We start from the raw sequence: 25562 nt of genomic DNA on the forward strand, positions 1-25562 counted from the left end.
TCCTGTCCGAAAGAGGATGCCACATTGGTGGTATACCTAACTTAAAATTGATATATCACATGCCTGGCTGAGATATGGCCTTATGTTATAAGTGCTGACAACGCCGAAAGTCCCAGAGAATCGGTATTCAGAGTATTGGCTGGAAGCCCATTAGAGGCTATGAGGATGTCGCTAGCAACGCCACAAGAATGGGAGATTCCGGTCTCCCAAAGGGCATATATGTCCAAGTCACATGGTGGACGTAAGTGAGAAGCTACCGTTGGGAGGATGTTCGGCTAAACCGGTTTAGGACTTGAGCTTGCCACAATTGGCGTGCCCAAGTACCGTGTGGATGAGATATTGGTCAAAATATTGTTTTCAGGTGTTTGTCATACCGATTTTCACGCGTGGAAAGGTCTGTAGTCTCTTTGGTTCTGCAATACATTGCTGACAAGCTATAGGACACTGGCCTGTGAAGCCAAAGGATAACCTCGTTGGTAAGTTAGTTGAATGTTTTCATCTGATCCACATTGTATGTGTAGCTTACCTTATCCAAAGGCGGCCACGAGGGGGTTGGCATAGTCGTGGCTCTTGGCAAGGATGTCAGGGATATCTCCGTCGGTGACAAAGTCGGCATACAGGTGTGGATGCCACAAAGTATTTACCAATAGGTGTATGCTCACAAATTGCTACAGTGGGTGAACAGGACCTGCGAAGTCTGTGGCTTCTGCTCTCGTGGTTCCCAACCACTATGTCCACATATCGAGCTTTCTGGATATACCGTCGACGGAACCTTCCAGCAATATTGTGTGTGCAAAGCAGAGAACGCAGTCCGCATACCATCTGGCATGCCCCTCGACCAAGCTGCTCCAGTATGTACCAGTACAGAGATGCTTCCTTTACCATCTTGCTGTTGACGATCTAACTTGGTTTCGAAGATATTGTGCGCTGGTCTCACGGTGTACAAAGCACTCAAAGAGTGCAAGCTCGAGCAAGGAGAGTTAGTCGGTATGGATGTCTTTATCTGAGACAATAAACGCTTATAATAACTTCTCCTAGCAATTGCAGGAGCAGGTGGAGGTCTTGGTACATTAGCGTGCCAGTTTGCAAAAGCATGCGGGTACCGCGTTCTGGCAATTTCAGCAGGCGAATCTAAGAGGAAAATGTGCGTCGAGAAATTGGGCGCCGACTACTTTGTCGACTACAAATCTTCATCAGACTTGGTCGAAGAGATCAAAGAAGTTACTGAAGGGGGGCCAAATGCAGTAATCGTCGTCAGCTCAACGACAAAGCCATTTGACGACGCTATTCACGTTCGTATTTCTATTAAAGCCTTCTACTGCAAGACCTAATCCAGAATAAATACAGTACGTCAAGCCAATGGGAACCATTGTTGCCGTCGGCTTGCCACCAGGCTGCATGAACGCAGACATATTTACAATCGTCCTTCGAAATATCACTATAAAAGGGAGTTACGTGGGTAATCGCCACGAGACAGAAGCAGCACTGGAAATTGCCTGCCGTTCCGGAATTATTCCGCCTTACAATGTTCTTGATGTACACGAGCTGCCGAAGGTGTATGAGCGTATGGAGACTGGTATGAAATCCGTTCGTTCAGGCGAGAATATGCTAACACTATTCAGGAGAAATGGAAGGACGGGCCGTTCTTCGAATCGCAGACGATAAAGTACAATCTACTCCTGTCAGACTAACTGCACAATTGGAACCGCGGTTCTGTCCTGAACAGTTCACTGTGGGCACCAGACTAGCCTACCGGTTGGAGGAGCTGGGAGTCACGGACTACTTTGCAGTACCTGGTATGTCAGAGGGGCTAGGCCAGAGGCGCATGCTAACGTCAATAGGCGACTTCAACTTGGGCTTACTTGACGAGTTACTAAAAAATGGATCCATACGCATGATCGGATGCTGTACAGAGTTGAACGCCGGATATGCTGCGGATGGCTACGCTCGAAGTTCGCCCGGTAAAGTCGCCGTTGTATTCGTAACATTCATGGTTGGAGGTCTTTCATTGATCAACGCCATTGCTGGTGCATACTCAGAAGGCCTGAGAGTAGTGGTCATATCCGGCTGTCCGCCGCAGAAAGCGTTCGAAGACAAGCGATTGGTCCATCATACGCTAGGCACAAATGACAAAGACCAAGCTTTGCGAATGTTCGACCAAGTCACGGCACTATCTGTACGTCTCTCAAGCTCGCAAAATCCTGCGGAGGCTCTCGATGGTGTGATTATCCACTGTTTGAATGCATCACGCCCTGTGTACGTCGAGATCCCTACAGATATTGCTCAGGAGCCTTGCACACCCCCTGGACCTCTGCCCATCAACTGTTCTGAACTATTCGAGATGGACCACGCTCTCAATGCCGTTGAAGCGGTTACAAATTGCTGGAACGGGGCCAAACAGCCTATTTTACTGGTTGGGGCCCATGTGCGCCAAACTGTTCTCCCTCAAGTGTTGGTGTCCCTCATCGATAAACTCGGTTGCCCGGTTCTGGTCCAACCAGACGGCAAGTCTCTTGTCCCTGAAGACCATCCTCAGTTTTTGGGAACTTTTTGGTCCAGTGCAAGCGATCAAAAAAGTGAGAAAGTTTTCATGGATTCTGATTTATGGGTTATGGTTGGGTGTCGTTGGACTGACTACCACACCTTGGGCTGTCTCAATATTCGAGAAGAATCGCATCGTATCCTCGACCTCCAGGACGGATCTGTCACTATTCCAAGTGATGAGAGTTACACAGATATACCGCTCAATGAGTTGATAAAACTTATCGCCCAGTCTAATATCCAACACAAAGGTACTGTGCAACCTAACGGGATAATCCCAACTGTCAAAGTCAAACGAGCAACTATAGATACCTCAAAGCTCTCGCTGTCCACCATCCTCGGTGGCATTCAAGAGGTGATAGGACCCGAAAATTCCGTCATCGCTGATACTGGTGATAGCTGGTTCAATGGGCAAATGATCAAGTTGCCCTGGGGAGCCGATTATCAGATGCAGATGGTGTATGGTTCAATCGGGTGGAGCCTTCCGGCCACTCTTGGTTATCAACTCGGCCGGCCAAATCAACGAGTCATCTTGATGATCGGGGACGGTAGCTTGCGCATGACGTTCCAGGAATTGAGCACCATGATCAGCCTTAGGCTCAATCCCATCATCTTCGTCTTTAATAATCTAGGATACGCAATAGAGGTGAGTTCAGGTGAAAAACATCCATAACAAGAATGGTTGTCTTACTATTTCTAGACCGCAATTCATGATGGACCATACAACTATTACTCGAACTGGAATTATACCTCATTGGCGAATAGCCTCTGTAGCACTTTTCATGCCTTCTACGATAACCCATATGTCGACCACAAACTCACGGAAACTTGTTCAGACCCTCCGATGTTTTCAGCGCAGATCACAACCACTACAGACTTATTGATAGCCCTAAGACGTGCTGAGCATGAACCCAAGAAGCTTGCCTTCTTGGAGTGCTGCATCGATCCCAGCGACATCAGCTCCTCACTACAACGCTTTGGCTTGGCTGTCGGCACGAGGGGCAAAGAGGCCTAATATTGCGACACTAAGGACAGTTCATATTTCCCATTGTTCTTCTAGGACATTGGAATATGTTTGCACGTCTTTCGGCTAGTTTTTGCTGTTGGCATATCAAATTGACTCGATAATGATCACAGGATTCTCTAGGATAGATGACGCAACCTGCAGAGCTATACATAGCACAGATATATAAACACTCACGATAGAATGACCGTAGAATAACAATATCATTCTTCGTTGGATATCTTTATATTAGTTACTATAATTATATTCCATCTTGTCTGATTAAAACAAGTGCAAGGGTTGTAGGTAACTATATATATGGAATAAGAAATTATATCTAGAAAACGATTCACAGGAGAGAAGTTAAGAGATAAAGAAATCCGAAAAAAGCTACAAGAAAGATATTCATACTTTTCTGCTACATCTCAATCTAGAAAGTAGTGAAGTCGTATAAGTAAATGATTCTTTGCCTTATTAAAAAATTTTTTTTCAAGTATGAAAGGATATGGTAGTATATAACTAGAGTAATGGGTCTCATATTACTTTGTGATTCTTATGAATATAATTACAATTGCGCTAGTTTTATTATGAGAAATAATAGGTCTTAATTAATTTCAGGACCATATGCCACGTGATGATGAGCAGCTAATGGCATCACGTGGCTTTATTGTGGATGCTGTTTCTTATCTGATCAATGGCATTGATAAGGATCTCCGCGTGGAACTTCTGTTTTGGGCCAACATGACTTCACATTCCTGGGCATGTATTTCCATTACTTAACAGATCTCAGTTATTTGGAATGGCCTTTTGATTTATAATTGCGTATATTTCTGAATATTTAGGCTAGCTCGCACAGTTCGGGCAGATAGATAGTTTGTACTCGATTCGGTTCGAGTAGCTAATTAGATAGTCAAACATACATATATATATAGTTGTAAACTACTTATACTAATTGGAATTTGAAAATACAGTTACCAGCAGTGATGACCAACCAGAACTAAAGCACACCGTACTTTGTCACTAGAACTCCTGCTTGATACCCATCTGCTAATTATAGTCACGCAATATCCAAAGAGGAGTGAATCGAGCGGTTATTGGCGGGCAGCGGCGCTCCCACCGGACCGGGTATCGGAGAGTCGGCGAGTCGGAGAAAAGAGTCACGGGGCGGGGTAACCTGATAAGTTGATAAGAACCGCGGTTCCTGACGGAGCTCTTTGTTCTTTCCCATCTGCCACCAGTTCAACATGCCTTCCATCAAAGTCGCTGAATATCTCTTCCGTCGGCTCAAAGACCTGGGCGTAGCTTCCGTCCACGGTGTGCCCGGCGATTTCAACCTCACTCTGCTTGACTATGTGGAGCCGGCCGGTTTGCGATGGGTCGGTAATGCGAACGAGTTAAACGCCGCCTACGCCGCCGACGGGTACGCCAGAATCAAAGGCATTGGCGCCGTGATCACCACTTTCGGTGTCGGGGAGCTGTCTGCTGTCAATGCGATCGCAGGAGCCTACACTGAGCGGGCGCCTGTCGTGCACATTGTCGGAACACCAGCTCGGGACTTGCAGGAGGGACGCAAATTGGTTCACCATACTTTCAACGATGGCGAATATGGGCGCTTCGCTAAGATCTATGAACACTTGACTATCGCTCAGGCCAGCTTGCGGGATCCACGCACCGCTCCAGCACAAATCGATGAAGTACTACGACAGTGTCTCCTTCATAGCCGACCGGTCTATATCGAGGTGCCAATGGATATGGTGCACCAGTATGTGTCAGATGAAAGACTCGCGCTCGCCGTCAGCACGCCCGAGCCTGTTCCTTCCCAGATTCAAGACGATGTCGTGGCAAGAATTCTGGAACGCATCTATGCAGCAAAGCAACCGATTATTCTCGTCGATGGAGAAATCAGACCGATAGGCATTGTGGACGAGGTGCAGAAGATCATCAATGCTACAAACTTCCCGACGTGGGCCACCAATTTCGGGAAAGGATTGGTAGATAACACACGGCCAAACTTCCATGGAATCTACCGCGGTAACTACGACCCGACTGAAGTACAAGACTTCTACAATGGAGCAGACCTGGTATTGTGCTTTGGGCCACACTTCAGCTCCACCAATTCCTACTTCTACCAGATTATCCCCAAGCCTGAGGTTGCGATATTGTTCACCGACAACGAAGTCAAGTTTGGCACGGAGATTGTTCGGGACATTCCTGCCAAGCTCACCACATCCCGTCTCATCCAGACCATCGACCTCGACAGAATCCATCGCTATGACCCTTATCCTAACCTGCCCCGTGATAAACTCGTCTCATTCTCCGAAGTGGAGGGAGATAAACCGATCTCCCAGGATAAACTGTGGCGAGTGTTTGCGAACTTCCTTCGTCCAGGCGACATCCTACTGGGAGAAACAGGCACGGCAGGATATGGTGTCCGTGAGATGGCGTTTCCCAAGCACACCCGCCTCTTCGCTCCTGTGACCTGGCTGTCCATCGGATACATGCTACCAGGAGCACAAGGTGCCGCTCTCGCGCAGGAGGAGCTGATGGCATCAAACAACTACCACGGCATCAAAGATGCACGCACGGTCCTTCTCATCGGCGACGGTAGCTTCCAGATGACCGCACAGGAAATGTCCACAATCATTCGACTGAAGCTGAATGTCGTAGTCTTCCTCATCAACAACGACGGATACACTATTGAGCGGTGCATCCACGGTCGGAAGCAGGGATACAACGACGTGTCGCGGTGGAGATATCTACAGGCCCCTAGCTTTTTCGGAGCGAGCGAAGATACATATACAGCTTCCGTTAAAACCTGGAAGGAGTTAGAGGATGTTCTTTCGGACGATGTTGTTAGCAATGGGAAGGAGCTGCGCATGGTAGAGATAATGCTAGATCGGGAGGACGCTCCTATCGGTCCTTTGTCGATTCTTATCGATCAACAAAGACAGACCGGTGCATAGGTAGAGTGATACACGAAGAGTAATACATGGACATAAATCTACACACTGTTGGAAGTGACAATTAAAAGGGACTGTAGATAATCTCATTGCTGTGTCGCTACACATAAACTTGACCACGCACATTACAATGCTCCAAGACTTCTCTATGATTCCGGCCCTTCACTCAATACCACTAGATCCTATGTAGCCTTGAAGACTCCCACGCACCCCTCATATCTCAATCATTCCACCCTACCCAGGCAACTCCGCCACCTCCCAAGTAGCCGGCAACTCCGCCACATTCCAATTCGTCGGCAGCTCCGATATCTCATTCCCAACCGCGACCAACTCGACCCACTCCTGTTCATGTCCCGGAGCCTCCACAATACCACACCCCGCCGTCGGCAGCTCCGCCTTCCCAAACACACCCCAGGTCGTATCTTCCTCACCCTCCGACGATGCTGGCCGATCAGCAGATCTCTTCCGTTTTCGCCAGAACATAACACCGGCAATCAAAGCACCAGCCACAACAAGAAGCACGATGGGGGCCGCTATCCACGCCAATGGGCTCTTGAAATGCTCTTCAGGATGTGGCCCCGTTCCTTCTGTGGCAGATGCAGTAGGATCTGCAACCGCCGTAGACACACCAACCGATCTTGACAGTTTCTCCAACCCAGCTGTGATTGGAATAGACATATACGCTAGAGCTGACACCGTCCTCGAATAGGTAGACGTATAAGGGAACGTGGAGGCGTCAGAGGACTCCCAAGCATAGTCTGTAGTTGTGCAGGAAGCGTTGAAGGAGGCTGTAATGTCGCATCGAACCACATACGTATGGATCGCATATCGGATCACCATCGATGTGGTAGTCTTCAGACGATGGGTTAAGGGAGTGACTGAGTCGACGCTCGTGAGAGTGAGTTCTGCAGCTGACGGGCCATTCATTGCTGATACTGGCACTGTGATGAGACAGTTGCCGAGCTTGCTGCTTTGGCAGTTGAAGATGGCAGTGGTTTGGTTGGTTGTGGCGTTCACGTTGAGGATGCTGGCGCCTAGGTTGTCGAGGTGGGTGGTGTTGCTGGTGCGGAGGATGATGAAGTAGGTTGTTGTTGTTGCTGCTGTTGAAGATGATGACGATGATGATACCGTTGATAATAGTAAAGAAGGCCTAGTCATGGTCGTGGGTGGGATGTCTGTGGTAGAGTTCATTGTTGACTTCAGTAGACGTGGTGCCTGTGTTGTCCGTGTTATCGCTAGACTAGTCGGTAGTGAGGTCCAGGAAGAGTCCATGGTGGAGTCGGCCATGCATAGGGCTAGAAGGATGGCCACTAGGGCGAGATAGAACTTGTAAACACGCATCATGGTGGATTGCTTTCTCTTCCAAAGAGTGGTGTTGCAAAGTGCGAACTGAAAACTCTAAGATACAATTTGAGATATGTAGAGAAGATCAAGGAATGGGCTTCCCACGGTCCTTTTATAGTTTTAGAATTGATTTGGTTATTCACTTCAACTACGTGCATCAGGACGCACAGCCGTTAATACGGGGCCATCACTCGAATCATACATGCACCAGGATGCGCAGTCGTTAATACGGGCCCGCCGTCACTTTTATGCATCTAGGATGAATGGATGATATGGTACCGTGTTAACCTGAAGGATCAATTCACATGCATGCTATGATTTGCCTCTAGCAAGAACAAGGAGTCAACATGGAGGAATGCATGGATTCATGGCAACCTGGAAGCCATAAAGCGTTCAAGCTTGGCTAAACAACCATCCCCAGTCGCAAGATAGGAGCAGGCAGGGACATCCTCAACATGCTGGTACAACGCAGATAGTTGCCAGAACTGCCTCTCACAGTCTGGACACTCATACTGCCAGTCTCCATCTGTTCCAACGATATATTTCCTGCTCTGGTAACACTCCGTTGCTAAATCATCAATCGTCTCTTCCGAAACCCCCGATTGACAGGCCCCTGATTCCAGATGGATTAACATCCCGGAAAATGACCTGAAGCGATGATAGCAGCCATAGCATTCCACGTCCATGGGTTGGTGCTTCTGCCGATGCTGGAAAGAATTAAAGTATCAGAACCTTGCACACAACAACGATAGGGTCGCTCAGCTTACCATTCTTAGATTGTTTTCGTTGCCGAAGTATCTGTCGCAGATATTGCAATAATGGTGGACAGAGATATCATGGCTTAGGACATCCTCAGCAGACTTGAAAAAAATGTTGCACTCAAGACAAGCATGATGATAATCCTCCAGATGGTCTCGAAGATCTTCATTCGTTTCAAAGTCTATTGGTTCGCAACAAGAACGACAAAGATTATGCCTCTTGGATGCTCGGATGTGTGCATTCTTCGAGTCTTCTGAGACAAATACCCGACGACATCTCTCACACCATTCATGTCGTGTGGTTGCTCTGCAATGGGCGAAAAGCGCACCTTCAGTCCTGAAACATCTGTCACAGATAGTACAGATGTAGTCTTCACCATCGTATTCGAGATATGGCCCCAAGTCGCCCATGTCGCTGATGTGTAATAGTCCAAATGAGTAGTACAAGTCTGCAAAGTGATAGAGTGTAGTTTGTAGAGATACAACAGTTGGATCAAGAATTAAAACATTTAAACCTGTGGTGGATTCACGGCGGCTAATTCCGGACCTGTGAATCCTCCACACCCTCGAGACGCCGGGATAACCCCTTGATTGTGCCCCAATGCTATATATGGAACAATTACCTCTCAGCCGGCGCTTAATTACTCTGTGCAGACATGTGCGGCGGCTAAATCATAGGGTGAGAGTGCTGGACTGACTGGTTCTAAAAATTCACAGGGGCGACTAGCCCTTCCATTGATATTGTGATGAGTTGGAAAAAGCTAGACTAAGCCTTACATTAACAGGTTTGGCGCTGTGATGGACAAATTTGTGAATTACTGGAAGTGACTAGTATGTGCGGCTGTAATTTCACTTGCACCCAGGGAGGAACTCATACAAGTGGAACACTGTTAAATTTAGCAATTATTTCGGCCTCTGCCTACTATGAGCCATAATAAGCTTCAGCCTGATTGATATTCAGATGTATGGTAAGCCTTTCACACAGCACTACTGCGAATGCAACACCCTCGTTGATATGGACATATCAGCACCAAAATGGACTAGGCAGAATGAACAAACGTAACGTCCGGATATGCTGCAGAAGGGCCACTCAGAAGATCCGACGTGCGCCCATAAGCAAAATACTGCAACGCAGCAACCATGTATGAGACAACCACATTCTTAGCCCTCAAAGCGCCAATCGTTCCAAGATAAGTTTCCTGAGCAATTTCTTTTAGTTCGTCAGAGATACTCAGAGAATCCACCAGTACCGGTAAGTCGGAAAAGGAATAGTGCTTAGACTGTGCGAGTCGTAGTTCCAATTTCCATCCTCGTAAGTTCGACCAGAATGTTCCCCAGCTAGGATCTGTTTCTGCAGTGTGGTTGGCATTACTGAACATTAGGAACGGGCTGGACAGTCCCTTTTTGAGGACGGATCCCCAGAATGAACCGTCTAAATTGATGCCTCCGACAAATCGGTTGTCAACCAACATTGTCTGTGCGGCTGTCGCTCCGCCGAGGGAATGGCCGGTGATTGATACGCGGTCGAGAGACAGTAGGCGTGGATTGTCTAGTGACAAGGGGAATATTTCATTGACCGCCGTCTCGTTGTGGGTTTGGTTGTAAACAAAGATCATGTCTTGGACGCGAACGTTCATTGCCCAAGTGAACTGTGCATCTGTTGTAGTGTTGTCGAGGACACCGATGATCGTACTACCATCGGGAAATTCCACGATATTGGCATCATACGGATGATCGACGGAGATGACTGCAAATCCGTGACTGGAAATGTCTTGAAGCAGCGAGGTGTACATCAATCTTGATACACCCAGGGCCGGTGAAAAGAGCACAATTGGGTAACTTTCGTTGTTACGAGACGAGAGTGGCTGTTGCTGTGCCTGGATGCGAAAGGACTCGAACGTTCCTGCAGGTAGCCCGAAAGACTGGAATGTTTCATCTTCATATGCTGCTGTTGCATTCGGGAAGTAGGATTCAGAGAGCACGCTCCCGCAGTTGACGGGTGTAAAGGTCGTGACCATGAGGGCACGTTTCCCCCCTTCTGGATTGAATGGATTGGTTCGAGACCAGTCGACTAGTTCACTGGCCTTGAGCGTGACGCCGCATGGCCCAGTGCCTGGAGGAAGAGGAACGGTTGCTGCTTGGCCGAGACCGAGAAGCAAAAGGCTGGTGCATAGGATGGCAGGAATCATTATAGCAGCTTTTGACGATGAAGATAAATTAAAAACCGATGAGCCTGGAATGGAATTGCCATGATGAACAGCAGTCAAAGGCCTGTATTTATACTTGCCATGTTGCATACATTTACTGGCGATAGATATCTACTTTCGGTATCCGAATGCTTGGTTTGCCCGGTTGTGGAGCACTGAGTCCCGTGGTGGATGATTGGTGTGTGATGATTATGCCCGATGGTGGTTCTTTGACCATATGGCAGCTTAGAGGAGACTTTTATCGGCGATAGTCTTGAGCTATATCTTGATAAATTTGCTCATTTGTAATGTACTGTAACATAACAGATGGATTATGTACCTGCTAACCACATGGTAGTATATTACTGACTAGTATAATCTTAATGAAACTGGCTGAGGTTGAATGGGGCAGTATGAGACACCAGCTAGCTATGGCTCCGTAAGTAACGAAGGAAGACTAGCAATAAGCATCTCGCTTGATTCTAGTGGAACAGCAATAGCAAATGCGGCATTTTAGTGAATCAAAGCGGGACGCCTAACGAACGCCCGTGACAGATTCCTCTAGTGTACATCATCATTGGCACAGAAAAAGGGAACGAATCCCTCACTGAGCAACAATATTCTTTACTCCAACAGGGACTTCAAGCCGCTTCTGAATATGCCATCCCCTGACGATCCGATAATCACCATACATGCAGCGATCTAGGGCTCAAAACACTGACAGAGACGAACAGCCAGCATATCATCAAAATTGCTCCACCCGAACCTAACCTCATATACCTGCATGAGATACTGTCACTATAAATCCTAACTATAGTCTTTCTTCCATCTGCAATGTGTATGCGCGAATTATTGTTCTAGAAATGAGATCGCATGAATGCCCGAGCCAAGCTGACCCGACTTATCCGAGCGCTACCCCAGATTGTACTAGCTTTGCGGTGGCCATTGAAATCTACAGATGTGGTAACCCACAAGAACTGTGCTGTGGCATAGGCAAGATCTCGCCTTTGGCACCATGCTTATCTTTTATGAGAGATTTACATCCAAGGGTGACGTACACGAAGCCCTTGTCTTTAAGGTTTCTTGTTTATTGGGCTATCCGAGGTCGACTAACAATTTCCCAGTCGAATTGGAAGCTAAGATCACACTGAGTCTATCACACGCATAGAGAAGCATACTCGACAGTTTCATCTCATTCTCTGCTTATCGTTACATTTTGTCAACCCATCTCACTGACCCTCCGCATACTTAGGCACCTCCTCGCCCTCACGCCAGAAATACTTTGCGCCCGGATGCGACTCAGGCAATCTCGTCTGTCCCTTCTGCTCCGTCATATTCTCGCGCATCGTGCCGCCCTTGACTGCATAATCGGTGTGGAAGATCCCGCGTGCCTGCAACTCGGGCACGAGATACTGGATAATATCATCAAACGTCTCAGGAATGCTGGCGTAGCTGAGATTAAACCCATCGACATCAGCAACCTCCACCCACCTCTCCAACTCATCCGCGACTGTCTTGGGCCCACCGATAATTTTGCTCCCATTGCCGCCCATAATCAAATAATCCGCAATCGTCTTCTTATTCCACTTCTTCCCCTCCATCCCGGGCACCGTACTGGCCCAGTGATTAACCATACTCCGCACCGCCGGCTGCTCCACGAATCGGAAGTCCTGTTCATCATCGTATGTCGACAGATCATACCCAGACCAGCCTCCAAACAGGGCCAACGCGCCCTCGCGATCGCCATATCTGGCATACTCCTCGAACTTGGCCTGCGCGGCCTCATCCGTCTCCGCAACAATCACCAACACACCCGCGACAATCTTAATCCCCGCAGGATCGCGACCCAGCGCCTTCGCCTGCTCCCGCACACTATCAACACTTGGTCTGACCAGCTCAGGTGTCTGTCCATTCAAAAAGATCGCCTCGGCATGCTTCGCCGCGAATGCCTTACCCGCCGACGACGTACCAGCCTGCAACAAGAACGGCGTCCTCTGCGGACTCGGCTCACACAGATGCGGCCCGGGGACATTGAAGTATTTCCCCTTGTGATGAATCTGTCTCACAGCCTTCGGATCTGCATACCCCTTCACCCCATCGCGATCATCCCCCTTATACACAGCCCCATCGCGCCATGACCCCTCCCACAATTTATACGTCACATCGAGATACTCATCCGCAATGCGATACCGCTCATCATGCTCAATCTGCGTATTCAATCCGAAGTTCCTTGCCGCAGACTCCAAGTATGACGTGACAATGTTCCATCCCACCCGACCATTCGATAGATGGTCAACAGTAGAGAAGCGTCTCGCCATCGCGTACGGCGCATCATATGTCGTCGACGCAGTCACACCGAAAGCAATCGTCTCAGTAGCAGCCGCCATAGCGGGGATACTGTATAGCGGATCATTGATAGGGAACTGCGCGCCCGCAGGGATAGTCGGGTCGAGGTTCGCGGGCCCCTTGTAGACGTCGTAGCCGCCGAGCACGTCGGCGAAGAATATGGCGTGGAATTTTGCCGCCTCGAGCTTCTGTGCGACGCGGATCCAGCTCTGCAGGGAGGTGTACTTGTGGCCTTGGTCTTTGGGGTAGCGGTGCAGGCCCGGGTTCAGGTGCGAGGGCGATTGCATGGCGAAGGCATTGAGGATGAGATGTTTTTTCTCGGTGGAGCCCATGTTGCAATACTTGATGAGTTAATCAGGATAGTCGGTCTTGAGTGAGGGAACTGGAAAAATATTGGTAGTATTGTTTCAGTGTCAACAGGCCAGGGCGTGAGTTTATAAAGCGTCGCACAGTGGGTATCTGGTATGTGTATTGTGCAACTTGCACTAGTTTCTCCCGTGTCAGTATAGCTCGTGATAGCAATGCCCCTCAGTTGTATTACTCGGACGAGAAGGTATGCTCGTGGCTGTGATTTGCGGGTTGTATGCGAGGCCAAGGGGAAGACGTGCGATTGCCGCGTGATTGCGCCAGATGCGGTGGTGATGGTGCCAACTGTGGTAGTCTCGGGAGTGAGGGGAAGGAGGGGTAGAGGTGCTGGTGTAACTGCGGTTGTAGCTGTTAGTCAGTATCTGATAAGAGATTTGTGTGATAATTGCTTTGACTTGGGATTCAGTTACGATGTTGTTGGGTTTAGTGGTTACTTTGTAGTATAGAATAGTTAAGGAATAGTAGGTTTGGTTGTAGGGTTGGAGATGTTGTCCGGTACACATCAGAGATAGTCAACAATTTTATTTTCCCATCTATATTTTCAATATGTCGCATGATAGTATTCAGTCTATGTACAATTTATAAAGAGAAAATTTGTTGAAAGGAACATCCCTCTACTCCGCCATATCAACAACTATCCTCTTCCCCGACACACTGCCCTTGCGCAACACCTCCAGCGACTCATTAATGCTCCCTAACCCGCCCTCATGTCGAACAACCTCTGGCAGTTGCAACGCCTCGGTCTCCAGCAACCCCTCCAACCAAGAGACCATCTGCTCTCCCACGGTCGGAGAAGTATGGAATAGCTTGATTGGAACAGTGTGATATACCAATGCCTCGTTTCTTTCCTTTGGCAGGCCTGTCAAACCGAGTAGATGAGAATGAGAGCCATCTTCGCGGATAGTATTATCAAGTGTGCGCTGTAGTAGTGTCGCCGTCTCTGCCCCGACAATGTCAACAGCATACCGGAGTTTACCTCCGGTGACTCCACGTATGATATCCACAGCTCGTTCCGTATCTTGTCGGTCAACAAGAACATCTGCACCGAGTTGATGAAGTCGCGAGCCGTGGCGGGCGATATCTGCTACACAGATGACGTGGAGGCCTGCGAGCTTGGCGAGTTGGAGGGTGATGTATCCGGTTGTAGTGGATGCTGTGACAGTCAGCGATGATCTGAATATGTAAGAGGCAACTCACCACCCCAGATAGCAATCCAGTCACCCTTCCTGAGACGCTCCGGTACCGCACTTGATGAAAAGCATTCCCCACGAATATCGGCGGGTATATCGTTGATATCAAGCTGAGCAACCGTATCCTGCAAGTTCGGACCCGGGGCCTGGGCGCACTCCCTGAAGTCAAGACCGAGTGATACACCAAGGGCTAGGACAGAAGCGACAAAGGCAACACCGAGCGAGGCAGAAGCGTGGATGCAGGAGTTCGATGGTATACGTGCAGCGTTGAAGTGGGTAGCGACGGCGTATTCTTGAAAGGCAGCTTTCCGAATATCACGATAGTCTGTCGATGGAACCAGCACCTTGTCGCCGACACGAACCCGACTATTCTCATTGTTGACCCGAACCACTTCTCCGGCGAGATCCCGACCGTTGATCCATGGTAGACTGGGGAGGCCGAAGTTGAAGGCTCTGATGGTGTTAGCTGGGAAGGGTCGTGTCTGCGGAACACTTACGGGCCCTTCCAATCGACAGGGTTTAACCCAACTGCTTGAATCTGTCGATGTTAGTCAAGCCACGAGAAGCCACGATAGGATAATCAGTACCTTAACTAAGATCTCGTCCTTGTGAGAGATCTCCGGGATGGCATGATCAGTCACCAGGGTATATTGTTCTCCCGCAGCATGTAGAAGCAGTGCACGCTGAGTCGTCTTGGATGGTATGATCGAATCAGTGGGTGCCGATTGGGTAGTATAAGTAGGGTCTGTTCGCTGCTCCAAGACGAATTCCCGATGGTACACCGTGGTGTACTTTTCCTCCACCGATGCAGGGAGGGTATAAGTTGATATCGTCGTCATTATTGCAGTTCAGTGATACTGTTCAGTTTGCTTCAGACGACTAAAGTGAAGGTCACTTGGGCAGTTATAGATATGCATACCTACCCGGCCGAGAAATAACCACCAGTGAGAGGGGTCTCTCGGACACGGGCCAGCAGATCCTTGATCAAGATAAGAGCCGTGGCAATCGTGCATTGCGCGCCATATGCCGGTTGGATTCGCGATCACTTGGCGGTTCAGGGCAGTTTGCTGCATTGCGCCGGGCGGGGTCGGGATGGCGTGATAAAGTTTTGTACCGATGGCATCATCAAAGTCCTCGAATGCCACATTATTGCAACGAAGAGGAGAGCTTAAGAAAAGATATTGATGCCAAAAATTGAGACATGGTCGTGGGGCTTCTATATTTGTGTCGTGGTGATGTACGCACTTGCAAGGGGATCGCGAAAGCCCTGACTGCTCAACGGACATACCCCTGGCTGGGATCGGCGAATCAGAACCTGCGCTGGCATCAACTTCATCAGAAATGATGTGATACGGAGACAAGGAACAGCGACCGGTACCATTTTTGGAGCAACATATTCGCTGGGTTGGATACAGTAGGCAAGGTTGAGTGGAGGCAGGACAAGAATATTTCATGTCTCCAAGTTCCTGTGATCGATCGTAAATGAATCGCCATAAATGCACAGAGTAATGGTAAAAAGCCATCGACTACCCTGCATCTGATATCCTGTGAGACCTACACGCCATGTCACCCTTGCTGGCTATCAGCAGGCCCTTTATCAACACACAAGCTGCGGTCGGAATGACGTGCCTGCCAGTAATCGGCCATGATTTCCAAGCAATGTCAGCGTCTGCTCAGCGAAGTTGCCTTTATGAAGGTAACTTGCCGAACTGATAGCTGGTCAGGTTTACTCGTATCTTGCACAATTCATGATGGCGTACGGTGAACGACAACCTCTATTGAGCGTACCTGGCGACTCTTCGGATGACGTGCCCAGTGATGTCCTGCCAACCACGGGACAGCGAAAACATCTTACCTGGATCAGCGCATACATCCTGGTAGTCTCGCGAGTTATTGGGAGCGGCATCTTCGCAACACCCGGAACCATCGTCAAATCTGCCGGCAGTGTCGGCCTGTCACTGTTGATATGGGCAGTCGGAACCGTTCTGGCAGCCTGCGCGCTGGCCGTGTCGATGGAATATGGCTGTATGCTGCCGCAATCAGGAGGAGAAAAGGTAGTTTCACTGTCCCTAAAGTAGACCCAACTGAAAAGTCTATCTAGGTATACCTGGAGTATACCTATCCGCGTCCTCGGTTTCTGGCGTCGACCCTGATCGCAGTGCAGGCAGTTGTTCTGGGTTTCACGGCCAGCAACTGCATCGTCTTCGCCAAGTATACTTTCTTCGCTTTTAACGTGGTGCCCACAGAGCTCCAACACAAAGCCCTAGCGGTGGGGTTGATGACTGCTGTAACAATCATCCATGGCTGCTTCCTTCGAACTGGGATCTGGATTCAGAACGCATTCGGCTGGGTGAAGATATTTCTCATCGGTGCCATTTCTCTGACCGGTATTTGGGTGATCTTGCTTCGCCCTCATGGTGACCCTGACGCTCTCGCCCCTGAACCAACCAGCGTGTTCTCGTGGGACACATTGTGGGAGGACTCCAACTGGAGTTGGAACTTGCTGTCCACGTCGTTGTTCAAGGTGTTCTACTCATACGCGGGATTGAACAATGTCAACAACGTCCTGGGCGAGGTGAAGAATCCGATCCGGACGATCAAAACGGTATGTCCGGCAGCGCTTCTCACCGCTGGTGCTTTGTACTTTCTTGCCAATATCTCGTACTTCCTCGTTGTGCCGCTTGAAGATATTAAGAACAGCGGAGAATTAGTCGCTGGTCTGCTCTTCGAGCGGCTTTTTGGCAGCCACATCGGACGGACGCTATTTCCGCTCGCCATTGCCATTTCTGCTGCTGGTAATGTCATGGTAGTTACTTACGCCTTGGTAAGCTCCCCTGGCTGTTCAGTGAATTTATCTAATGAATAGGCCCGCGTAAACCAAGAGATCGCCCGACAGGGATTCCTTCCGTGGTCCCGCGTCCTGTCGTCCTCCAAACCGTTTGGTGCTCCCCTTGGCGGCCTCATCGTGCACTATATACCCTCTCTGCTGGTCATCGCCCTGCCACCCCAAGGAGACGTGTACAATTTCATTCTCGACGTTGAAGGCTACCCCGGACAAGTCTTCAGTCTCGCAGTTACAGTGGGTCTTCTACTGCTGCGATACCGCGAACCGTCTCTCCCACGGCCTTTCAAGGCGTGGCTACCAGCAGTATGGCTACGAGTCGTAGTTTGCGTCGCATTACTCTCTGCGCCATTTTTCCCTCCAGCAGACGGGAAGAGCGATGTTAATTTCTTCTACGCGACATATGCGATCGTGGGAATGGGAGTGTACGTATACCCTTGCCATCGATGAACACGACTAACGATAACAGTATCATCTTCGGAATTCTCTACTGGTACATCTGGACAGTGCTTCTCCCACGCTGGGGCGGATATAAACTGGAAGAGGAAGATGAGGTGCTGGATGACGGGACCAAGATTACCAAGCTTGCGCGTTCGTATACTTAATCGGATAGTAGATCATGATTAGAAATCAAGCCACAAAGACAGTTTCCACCATATTAATAATTTGTAACATCACATGCGACCTTGCATGTCATGCCAGAAGTACCGGAATAGATGATTGGATTTATCAGCGCCAGATGCAGTATCCTGCTCGGATGGCGTGCTTCTGACAAATGCGGATACTACCATATATATAACTGCCCCGGATCTGCACCAACGTCTCTGACTTTCATACTACTCACCATCAACTTTATTACTTATTCAGTTATCGTAAGACATCACAATGGCCTCCGCAGCAGTCCAAACTCCCACCGGAGGAGACGCTTCCACCGTTCCCTCCAAACCCACTCCCACCCCCTCCTCCGGCCCTCACCACGCCCACACCACCCTCAACTTCCTCAAAGAACTTCCCGACGGCTCGCACCTCGCCCCAAGCTACGTAGGCGTCCCAAGCAGCTACGACCGACCCAGCATATCCATCCCGGTAACCATCAACGACGTGAGCGGCCACGAACTCGACTACACGCTCGACGGCAACGGCTTCCAATTCTACTACCACACCAGCGCGGAGAAAGACTTCCTCGACGACGAGAAGATCAAGCGAGAATACTACCCTGAAACCGAGCAACTCTTGAAAGACGCGTACGTCCATCCCACCCCTATTCCCTCTCATTTCTACCCCTAACCAGCCATCAGCACCAACGCCTCCCGCATCTTCATCTTCGACCACACCATCCGCCGTCCCCAACCAGCCAACACACCGAGCTCCCAACTCCGCGGCCCCGTGAACCGCGTACACATCGACCAATCCTACCGCGCCGCCAAAGACCGCGTGGAATACCATCTCCCAGACGATGCACCCCGACTGCTCCGCGGGCGATACCAGATTATCAACGTCTGGCGACCCATCAAGACCGTGAAACGCGACCCGCTAGCCGTAGCGGACGCCCACACCGTCCCGGATAGCGATCTCGTTCCGACGAAGCTGATCTACCCGAACCGCGAGGGCGAGACGTGTGCGGTCAAGCCGAACCCCGCGGTCAAGTGGTATTACCGGTATAGACAGGGACCGGAGCTGGTGACGTTGATTAAGTGCTTTGATTCGAAGACGGATGGACGGGCGAGACGCGTGCCGCATAGTGCGTTTGAGTTGCCGGGGACGGAGGGGGAGGAGGGGAGGGAGAGTATTGAGGTTCGGGCGTTGGTGTTTCATGAGGATGATCTGAGTGACGATGCTACTACTACTACCGTATAGTTAAGTGGTTGTTAGGGCTGCTGTGGTGCCAATTGTTATCGATAAGGATGGATGGATATGATGGGAGAATGGCAGGACATATTACCTACTATCACTACTTAGGTCTTAGTTAGTGTACTAGCTCAATTACCATATATGTACTAGCTCATAAACTAATACATGCAAGCAGTGACATATATTGCGCGATCACCTACCTACAGCACACCCCGAAAGAATACTCATCTATCTAATCATGTCCTCCCCACGCACACTAAAATGCCGTGCTCGAGCACGTAATCACCCCCTCAAACCACAACATCCACGGTCTCGACCGATAGCTCAACACCCAATGTCAGTGGTTAGATTGCGCTCCTTGCTGTCATGTCATGCAAGGATGACGGGCTGCATTGGGAGTGAGTGGATATTTACCGAGATCGGGGAGGATTGATTTTATCTATCTAGATATATATGTGTGTACGTATATAAGTAGCTGGTAGATACCCTTGCATCTACCCCATTTTCCACTGTGGGATTTTTCTAGTAGATATATTCGCACTAAGACATTCTAGCGACATGTCACTCGAAAAGCAACCATCCTTAACGGATGAAGAGGTACATGATACACCATCCTCTACTCCCTTCGAACCGAGTCGGGATCATAAAGGTACTACCCTTTCTCATCACCCCTCCCCATACTGACTACTAATACTACGAATATAATAGTGAAATGGTACCGCTCAACAACCTACAACGCCCTGGTCCTCGGACTGTGCAACTTCCTCGCCCCGGGAATCTGGACAGCAATGAACAGTCTCGGCGGCGGGGGCTCCGAAAGTCCCTACCTAGTCGACGCCGCGAACGCCCTCACCTTCGGACTAATGGTATTCTCCTGTTTCTTCGGGAGCGTCGTCGTCCGTCTGGTCGGGATAAAATGGACGCTCATCCTCGGCACAATCGGGTACGCGCCGTACGCAGCAGGACTGTACACACACAATCGGTTCGGAACGGACTGGCTAGTCCTCTTCGGTGCAGCAGTATGCGGACTATCAGCAGGTATATTCTGGATGGCGGAGAGCGCGATCGCGCTATCCTACCCGGAGCCAGAGAACCAAGGTCGGTTCTTAGGACTCTGGTTGAGTTTCCGCGTCGGGGGCCAGATCCTTGGCGGGGCGATTAATCTGGGCTTGAACGTGCATCGGAATACAGCGGGGAGTGTGAGTTATGCTGTCTTCGGGGTGTTTATTGCCTTGCAGGCGCTGGGGCCGGTGGCGGGGATGTTGTTGACGGAGCCTGGGAAGGTGATGAGACGGGATGGGATGCAGGTGAAGTTACGGATTGCGCATAGTGCGTGGTACGAGGTGAAGGCGATGACGCGGTTGTTTTTCCGGAGGGAGTTTCTGTGTATCGTGCCGTTGATTGCGCAGGCCACGTATACGGAGGCGGTGATGTTCACGTATCTGGATTTGTGGTTTAGTGTGCGGGTAAGAGCGCTGGGGAGTTTCTTGTCGGGCGTCTTGGCGCTGGTGAGTGGGAATGTGTTGGGGGCGTTTTTGGATAGTACGAGGCGGTTTGGGTTGAAGACGAGGAGTCGGGGGGCGTTCTTTGTGGTGTTGGGGTTGCAGGGTGGGTGGTGGGTGTGGGCGACGGTGGTCACGACGCAGTATACGAACGAGGGGAGGAGTGGGATTGATTGGGTGGATGAGGGGTTTGCGAAGGGGTTTGTGTTGTATTTGGTGTGGGTTGCTGGGTTTCAGTTGAACTATATGTTTTTGTGAGTGTGCCTTGGGGGTGAGGTTGGGTAAAGTGTGTTGTGCTAACTGGGATAGGTACTTTGTGGTGGGCAATTTGGCGGCGGATGAGGAGGAGGTGGTGCGGATTAGTGCGTTGTTGCGCGGGATGGAGTCGCCGGTGCAGGCTGTTTCGGTAAGTGCAATGCTTTGGATTGAACCGTTGTGGATGGTGCTGATGAGTGTAGTATGGGTTGAGCAGTGTCGGTATCATGGCTTCTGTGGGTGGAACGTATCTCAACTTTGGTCTCTGGGGCATCTCGCTGCTGCCGGCGTGGCTGGTCATTCGCCAGTTTGGTGTGAGTTTGGAAGATCGCAAGGTGGCAAGGGATTATGGACGTGAGTGATGATAGATATAGAAGATCATAGATCATAGATCATAGAGTATGTTCAGTTAAGCTATCTACATGATGCAATATTCACAAATTGAATAAACCGCCCTTGCGTTTTCCGCCTGGATAGACCACCATGGCGGAAAGAAACAGACCGACCGTGATTCCCAACGCCGTCTGCACCATAGTCAACGCCAACCCTCCCAGTGACTCTTGTGTTTTGGTTGTGGTGGAATCCGACACGGTGTTGTTCTTCACTGCTTCTGCATATGCCAATCCCGAGATGATCGATCCACTACTGGCCAGACCAGACGAAACCAGCGTCCACATACCCGGCACAATGGCCGCAGCAGCGTGTCCATGCCACACTCGACTGTACAAGTTGGCACACAATCCGATCGTGAACGCCCCGATAGTACTGCCGAACCGACTGTCCAGGTGGTTGGCGGTGAAGTAGTTGGTTGTGTAGCCTGCAACGCCCATGAAGGACATGATCGGCAGCTGCTTCCATTTGGCCTGGTTGAGGATGGCGGCAAAGGCACAGTAAACAGCCACAAACACGAATTCCTGCACGTATACGCTGCCGTAAATATTGGTGTCTCGTGAAGGGCAGGTTGTCGCCGTGGTCGCATTATCGTCCATCAGCCCGTAGATCGTTAGACCGACTGTCACGCCATAACCGAGGAAAAGCGAATAGATAATAGTATAGACCAGTCGGATGGATCCTGCCACGATCTGATGCGATTGCAATTCCAGACTGCTACACAGCACGGAGTATCCTGGAAGAATCAGTGCAATGGATGATTCTGCCAGGGCGGAGAAACAGAAAATAGGCTCGCCGTTGGAGTAGTAAATGCTTCCAAATGCACGTGCCAAAAATGACGTGAGCATGGCCACGGTCACTTCGAACACGTTTGAGTACAACGCGGATCGTGGTGCCAGCACATACTGCAATATTCCGAGCAGACAGCCCAGGACGAAGATGATGGGCATGTCGACCGGGCGCGCGCTGAACGCCCACGGACCCACCGCCACACTCGCGAAACCGGACAGCAAGACCAACAACCATGCCTGATGGATGCGACTCTTTCGTGTAAGGAGATCGTCCATCACCGGGAGTGCCTCATCCGGCGTCAGTCTGCCATGGAGGACATTTTTGTAGCAGTTGTGAATGTCCCCGAGTCGGCCGAGATCCAATCCGTGTGTTGTACGGACCAGCTTGACCTCCGCAGTACGGGTGAGGGGATCGTCAAATGAGATAATCATGCAGCCGGGAATGTACATAAATTGACCGTTCACGCGCAATCGGTAAGCCGTCATCTGCATGTATTCTTCAAGACGATGCGTCGGAGCGCCAAACTTCATCAGTGCGCGACACAGCTGGATCATATAGCGCTGGCGTGTGAGAAGCGAGCCAATCTTTTGTGTCAATAGCTCCTCCTTCATTTTCCTCCGCCCTTCTTTGTCGTTTGTTGGATCCTCCTCGTACCACTTCTTCTTCCGACGTTTCCGCAGGTCAGTAGGTAGCGGTGCCAGTCCGTCTTCTGTCGATGCTGGGATAGCACCATCGTCATGAATTTCCTCTGGATTATGTCCCATCTGATGGCTGAGTAAATGCCAGAGCACACCTCCGACCAGATTCTCATCATTGCTGTTGGTCCGCGACGGCGTCTCACCCAAGCCCAGGTTCTTGACAAGGTTATTGGCATCAGAACCCAGCACCGACTGCAGCTTAGAAGCGTAGGCAGCATCCTCGAGTTCCTCCTCGGCAAGCATCTCTCTCATCTCGATATCCTCCTGAAATCCGTAGTCTTCCGGGTGCCAGGCCGAATCCAGTCCATCACCGCCGTCAGGATCACGACCGAGTTTTTCAGCGAGTTGTGAAGTGCCATCGCGGATGGCTTTGAAGAGCACGCCCCACTGGTTACCCCCCGCGGGCGGAGGAGGATTTTCGCGGGTCAACGGGCGTTCGTCATTGTTGGTCGATCGGTTACCCAGCCGGTCGTCGTCACTGGAGGGGTCGGTGTCGCGTCGTGGAGGACCCAGATGGGTTTTGGATTCGTCAACTGGGCTGGACATGCTGAGCCGTAGGCATACTAATGGCAATAATCACGAGAGGATCCTGCAGTTGATGTCTTAGTTTTCTGAAGTGTTCCTGGGTGTGCCTGAACTGTCGGAAAGCGTACCACGGAACGGGCACTTACATGCTGTGGCAAGGGAAAAGGAAGCGGGCGAATGACAAGTAACGGCGGTGCAGAAGTTGGCACGACTTGGACCGGGGAAAAGTGAATGAAAATTGGCGGGAAGAGCAAGAAGAAAAGATTCCGACTAAAGGGGTGTGTTGACCCACTAGAAAAGAGGAGAAGCGCCGAGCAAATGATGTTATTCCCGGCCAGATGCTGATCTCTCTACCGATTGGGAGGGGTTCGACGCTCTAGTCGCTACGTAGATGGCCACGAACACGTCCCAATGCTGCAAGAGACTCGATTGGATGCCATGAACATTGAGGAAGAATATTGAGGGAACACGTCTCCACGGGGAAATCACTTCATTTGTGAAGGATGCAGCAGAATTCCTCGGGCCAGACTCCCCTGAAGGAAAGGAGCTTCTGAAACAACGGCGGATCGGCCCCCACCACAAAGCTTCGCCCCTTGGCACTGGCCGTTGCAGTCCCTGTTGGATCATGAATACTAGTAGCTGGGGAAGGGGAGATTGAGCTGGGATCTTAGCCCCAGATATGATCGATCAGACTATAATGAGGGATAGGTATAGCCAGATTACAGAGATACTAAGTATAGCAGGGAGATGGATGGACTGTGGATGGAGACCGACCCAACCGAGGGGAAGAGATTAACCAGAATAAACTTGAAATGACTGACGGACTAGACTAGTAAGGGTTACTGTTAGACTAGCTTCAAATTCGGGAATAACGGCACCAGTCAACTGTACTATGAAGGAAGTATCCACACCCACTCGGCACTTCCATCCGACCAGTTATCCGTGGTTGGCAGGACATGTCAACTGTTTGTCTGCTTTGCATTCCCCTTCCGTTCTAGAACATGTTGAGCCACGGTTCTGGCCATCAGCCATCCTCGCTTCCCCCCGACTTGTCATTCCAGACCCGGTGGATACTGTCGCTGCTTTCCATTTATTTGACACACTCCAGACCCCATCCATCCCCAATTGTATTGCATTCCATTCCACCCAACACAATTGGATTAGATTACCCCCCTAGTCTCCTTTGGTCAATCTTCTTCCGTTCCAAAGTATAACTCGCCCTCCTTCCCATCTCTCTTGAAGATGCCCAGTTCGAAGGCCAAATGCACCACGTCCTCCACCCAGTCGGTGCAGCGATACAAAGGCACGGCCCGGTTCAAAGGCTTCCCACTGAGGGTCAGCTGAGCCGGGGGAGGTGGGATTTCTTCGGCACATTCCCGCTCGAATCGGATCACGTCGTCTCTGGCGATCACGGCAATCTTGCGCTTCGAGTCCATCACATAGCCGGGCAGCAATTCGGGATCGGGGGTGTTGCGATGGCCGTAGTCCATGCCGCGCAAGATGGTGCCCACCACATGGTAGAGCCGACCGCTGTTGCAGAAGGGTTCCGCGTCGGGCATGGTTTCGATGAAGATGGCCAGGTGGTTGCGCACGCCGTGCTGCTCGGTGAGGTAGACGTCGTAGAAGTCAGGGGGTGATTCGTCCATTTTGAATGCACGTTAAGTTCGGTAGTAGTAAGAGGAAGTTCGATAGTAATGAGCGGATGTTTATGGTAGAGAGAGGTTGGTAGTAACGAGAGGATGAGGCTGCGAAGTAGAAAAGTTCTCTCGCTGGCTGTTCTTTGACCAGATGTTTTGAGTGAGGCGGCAGTGCATTCACTGTCCAGCCTGGTGGTTGCCTGCTGTCACTGATGTCAAAGAGTAAGACCCCCTCGCGTTAAGTGTGCAGGTGAAAGACCGCATTCACACAGCAGCAGGCACTTTCACGCTGCCTCAGATATCTGTCATGCAGCCTGCACACACCAGGATTCAATCTACATTTACTGTCGAGAGGGTGATTCACTGATCACCTCTT

At 50.3% G+C, this 25562-nt stretch overlaps 14 protein-coding genes across 14 annotated transcripts; 6 read left to right on the plus strand and 8 right to left on the minus strand.

The window, feature by feature from the left end:
- Window positions 1-159: 159 nt before the first annotated feature.
- ADH1_1 (alcohol dehydrogenase) lies at window positions 160-3556 on the plus strand (the record flags this gene model as incomplete). Its single annotated transcript, XM_041688377.1, has 11 exons — window positions 160-241; window positions 290-394; window positions 441-476; window positions 538-620; window positions 675-851; window positions 918-987; window positions 1039-1292; window positions 1348-1576; window positions 1623-1796; window positions 1842-3187; window positions 3242-3556. The coding sequence occupies 11 exons, from the start codon at window positions 160-162 to the stop codon at window positions 3554-3556; spliced, it is 2871 nt and encodes a 956-aa protein (XP_041542168.1).
- Window positions 3557-4788: 1232 nt separating this feature from the next.
- On the plus strand, window positions 4789-6507 carry AKAW2_40086S (alpha-keto acid decarboxylase family protein; the record flags this gene model as incomplete). The annotated part of the gene is made up of 1 exon (XM_041688378.1): window positions 4789-6507. One exon carries the CDS (start codon window positions 4789-4791, stop codon window positions 6505-6507), a length of 1719 nt encoding a protein of 572 aa, XP_041542169.1.
- A 231-nt stretch (window positions 6508-6738) lies between these two features.
- On the minus strand, window positions 6739-7695 carry AKAW2_40087A (uncharacterized protein; the record flags this gene model as incomplete). Its single annotated transcript, XM_041688380.1, has 1 exon — window positions 6739-7695. The coding sequence occupies one exon, from the start codon at window positions 7693-7695 to the stop codon at window positions 6739-6741; it is 957 nt and encodes a 318-aa protein (XP_041542170.1).
- A 518-nt stretch (window positions 7696-8213) lies between these two features.
- AKAW2_40088A (putative C2H2 finger domain protein) lies at window positions 8214-9017 on the minus strand (the record flags this gene model as incomplete). Its single annotated transcript, XM_041688381.1, has 2 exons — window positions 8214-8555; window positions 8616-9017. The coding sequence occupies 2 exons, from the start codon at window positions 9015-9017 to the stop codon at window positions 8214-8216; spliced, it is 744 nt and encodes a 247-aa protein (XP_041542171.1).
- Window positions 9018-9646: 629 nt separating this feature from the next.
- Window positions 9647-10795, minus strand: AKAW2_40089A (PAF acetylhydrolase family protein; the record flags this gene model as incomplete). The annotated part of the gene is made up of 1 exon (XM_041688382.1): window positions 9647-10795. The coding sequence occupies one exon, from the start codon at window positions 10793-10795 to the stop codon at window positions 9647-9649; it is 1149 nt and encodes a 382-aa protein (XP_041542172.1).
- Window positions 10796-12021: 1226 nt separating this feature from the next.
- Window positions 12022-13470, minus strand: AKAW2_40090A (LLM class flavin-dependent oxidoreductase; the record flags this gene model as incomplete). The annotated part of the gene is made up of 1 exon (XM_041688383.1): window positions 12022-13470. One exon carries the CDS (start codon window positions 13468-13470, stop codon window positions 12022-12024), a length of 1449 nt encoding a protein of 482 aa, XP_041542173.1.
- A 648-nt stretch (window positions 13471-14118) lies between these two features.
- AKAW2_40091A (zinc-binding alcohol dehydrogenase family protein) lies at window positions 14119-15533 on the minus strand (the record flags this gene model as incomplete). The annotated part of the gene is made up of 4 exons (XM_041688384.1): window positions 14119-14657; window positions 14702-15147; window positions 15192-15232; window positions 15282-15533. 4 exons carry the CDS (start codon window positions 15531-15533, stop codon window positions 14119-14121), a joined length of 1278 nt encoding a protein of 425 aa, XP_041542174.1.
- Window positions 15534-16442: 909 nt separating this feature from the next.
- AKAW2_40092S (putative methionine permease) lies at window positions 16443-18141 on the plus strand (the record flags this gene model as incomplete). Its single annotated transcript, XM_041688385.1, has 4 exons — window positions 16443-16748; window positions 16796-17518; window positions 17561-17961; window positions 18006-18141. The coding sequence occupies 4 exons, from the start codon at window positions 16443-16445 to the stop codon at window positions 18139-18141; spliced, it is 1566 nt and encodes a 521-aa protein (XP_041542175.1).
- Window positions 18142-18421: 280 nt separating this feature from the next.
- Window positions 18422-19393, plus strand: AKAW2_40093S (uncharacterized protein; the record flags this gene model as incomplete). The annotated part of the gene is made up of 2 exons (XM_041688386.1): window positions 18422-18780; window positions 18835-19393. The coding sequence occupies 2 exons, from the start codon at window positions 18422-18424 to the stop codon at window positions 19391-19393; spliced, it is 918 nt and encodes a 305-aa protein (XP_041542176.1).
- A 552-nt stretch (window positions 19394-19945) lies between these two features.
- On the plus strand, window positions 19946-21147 carry AKAW2_40094S (DUF895 domain membrane protein; the record flags this gene model as incomplete). Its single annotated transcript, XM_041688387.1, has 2 exons — window positions 19946-20036; window positions 20096-21147. 2 exons carry the CDS (start codon window positions 19946-19948, stop codon window positions 21145-21147), a joined length of 1143 nt encoding a protein of 380 aa, XP_041542177.1.
- A 121-nt stretch (window positions 21148-21268) lies between these two features.
- On the plus strand, window positions 21269-21506 carry AKAW2_40095S (uncharacterized protein; the record flags this gene model as incomplete). Its single annotated transcript, XM_041688388.1, has 2 exons — window positions 21269-21295; window positions 21348-21506. The coding sequence occupies 2 exons, from the start codon at window positions 21269-21271 to the stop codon at window positions 21504-21506; spliced, it is 186 nt and encodes a 61-aa protein (XP_041542178.1).
- Window positions 21507-21578: 72 nt separating this feature from the next.
- AKAW2_40096A (threonine/serine exporter family protein) lies at window positions 21579-23570 on the minus strand (the record flags this gene model as incomplete). The annotated part of the gene is made up of 1 exon (XM_041688389.1): window positions 21579-23570. The coding sequence occupies one exon, from the start codon at window positions 23568-23570 to the stop codon at window positions 21579-21581; it is 1992 nt and encodes a 663-aa protein (XP_041542179.1).
- A 303-nt stretch (window positions 23571-23873) lies between these two features.
- AKAW2_40097A (uncharacterized protein) lies at window positions 23874-24176 on the minus strand (the record flags this gene model as incomplete). Its single annotated transcript, XM_041688391.1, has 1 exon — window positions 23874-24176. One exon carries the CDS (start codon window positions 24174-24176, stop codon window positions 23874-23876), a length of 303 nt encoding a protein of 100 aa, XP_041542180.1.
- Window positions 24177-24736: 560 nt separating this feature from the next.
- On the minus strand, window positions 24737-25195 carry AKAW2_40098A (uncharacterized protein; the record flags this gene model as incomplete). The annotated part of the gene is made up of 1 exon (XM_041688392.1): window positions 24737-25195. One exon carries the CDS (start codon window positions 25193-25195, stop codon window positions 24737-24739), a length of 459 nt encoding a protein of 152 aa, XP_041542181.1.
- Between the last annotated feature and the right edge of the window lie 367 nt (window positions 25196-25562).

Source organism: Aspergillus luchuensis, chromosome 4 (assembly GCF_016861625.1).
Source record: "Aspergillus luchuensis IFO 4308 DNA, chromosome 4, nearly complete sequence".
Lineage (NCBI taxonomy): Eukaryota > Fungi > Ascomycota > Eurotiomycetes > Eurotiales > Aspergillaceae > Aspergillus > Aspergillus luchuensis.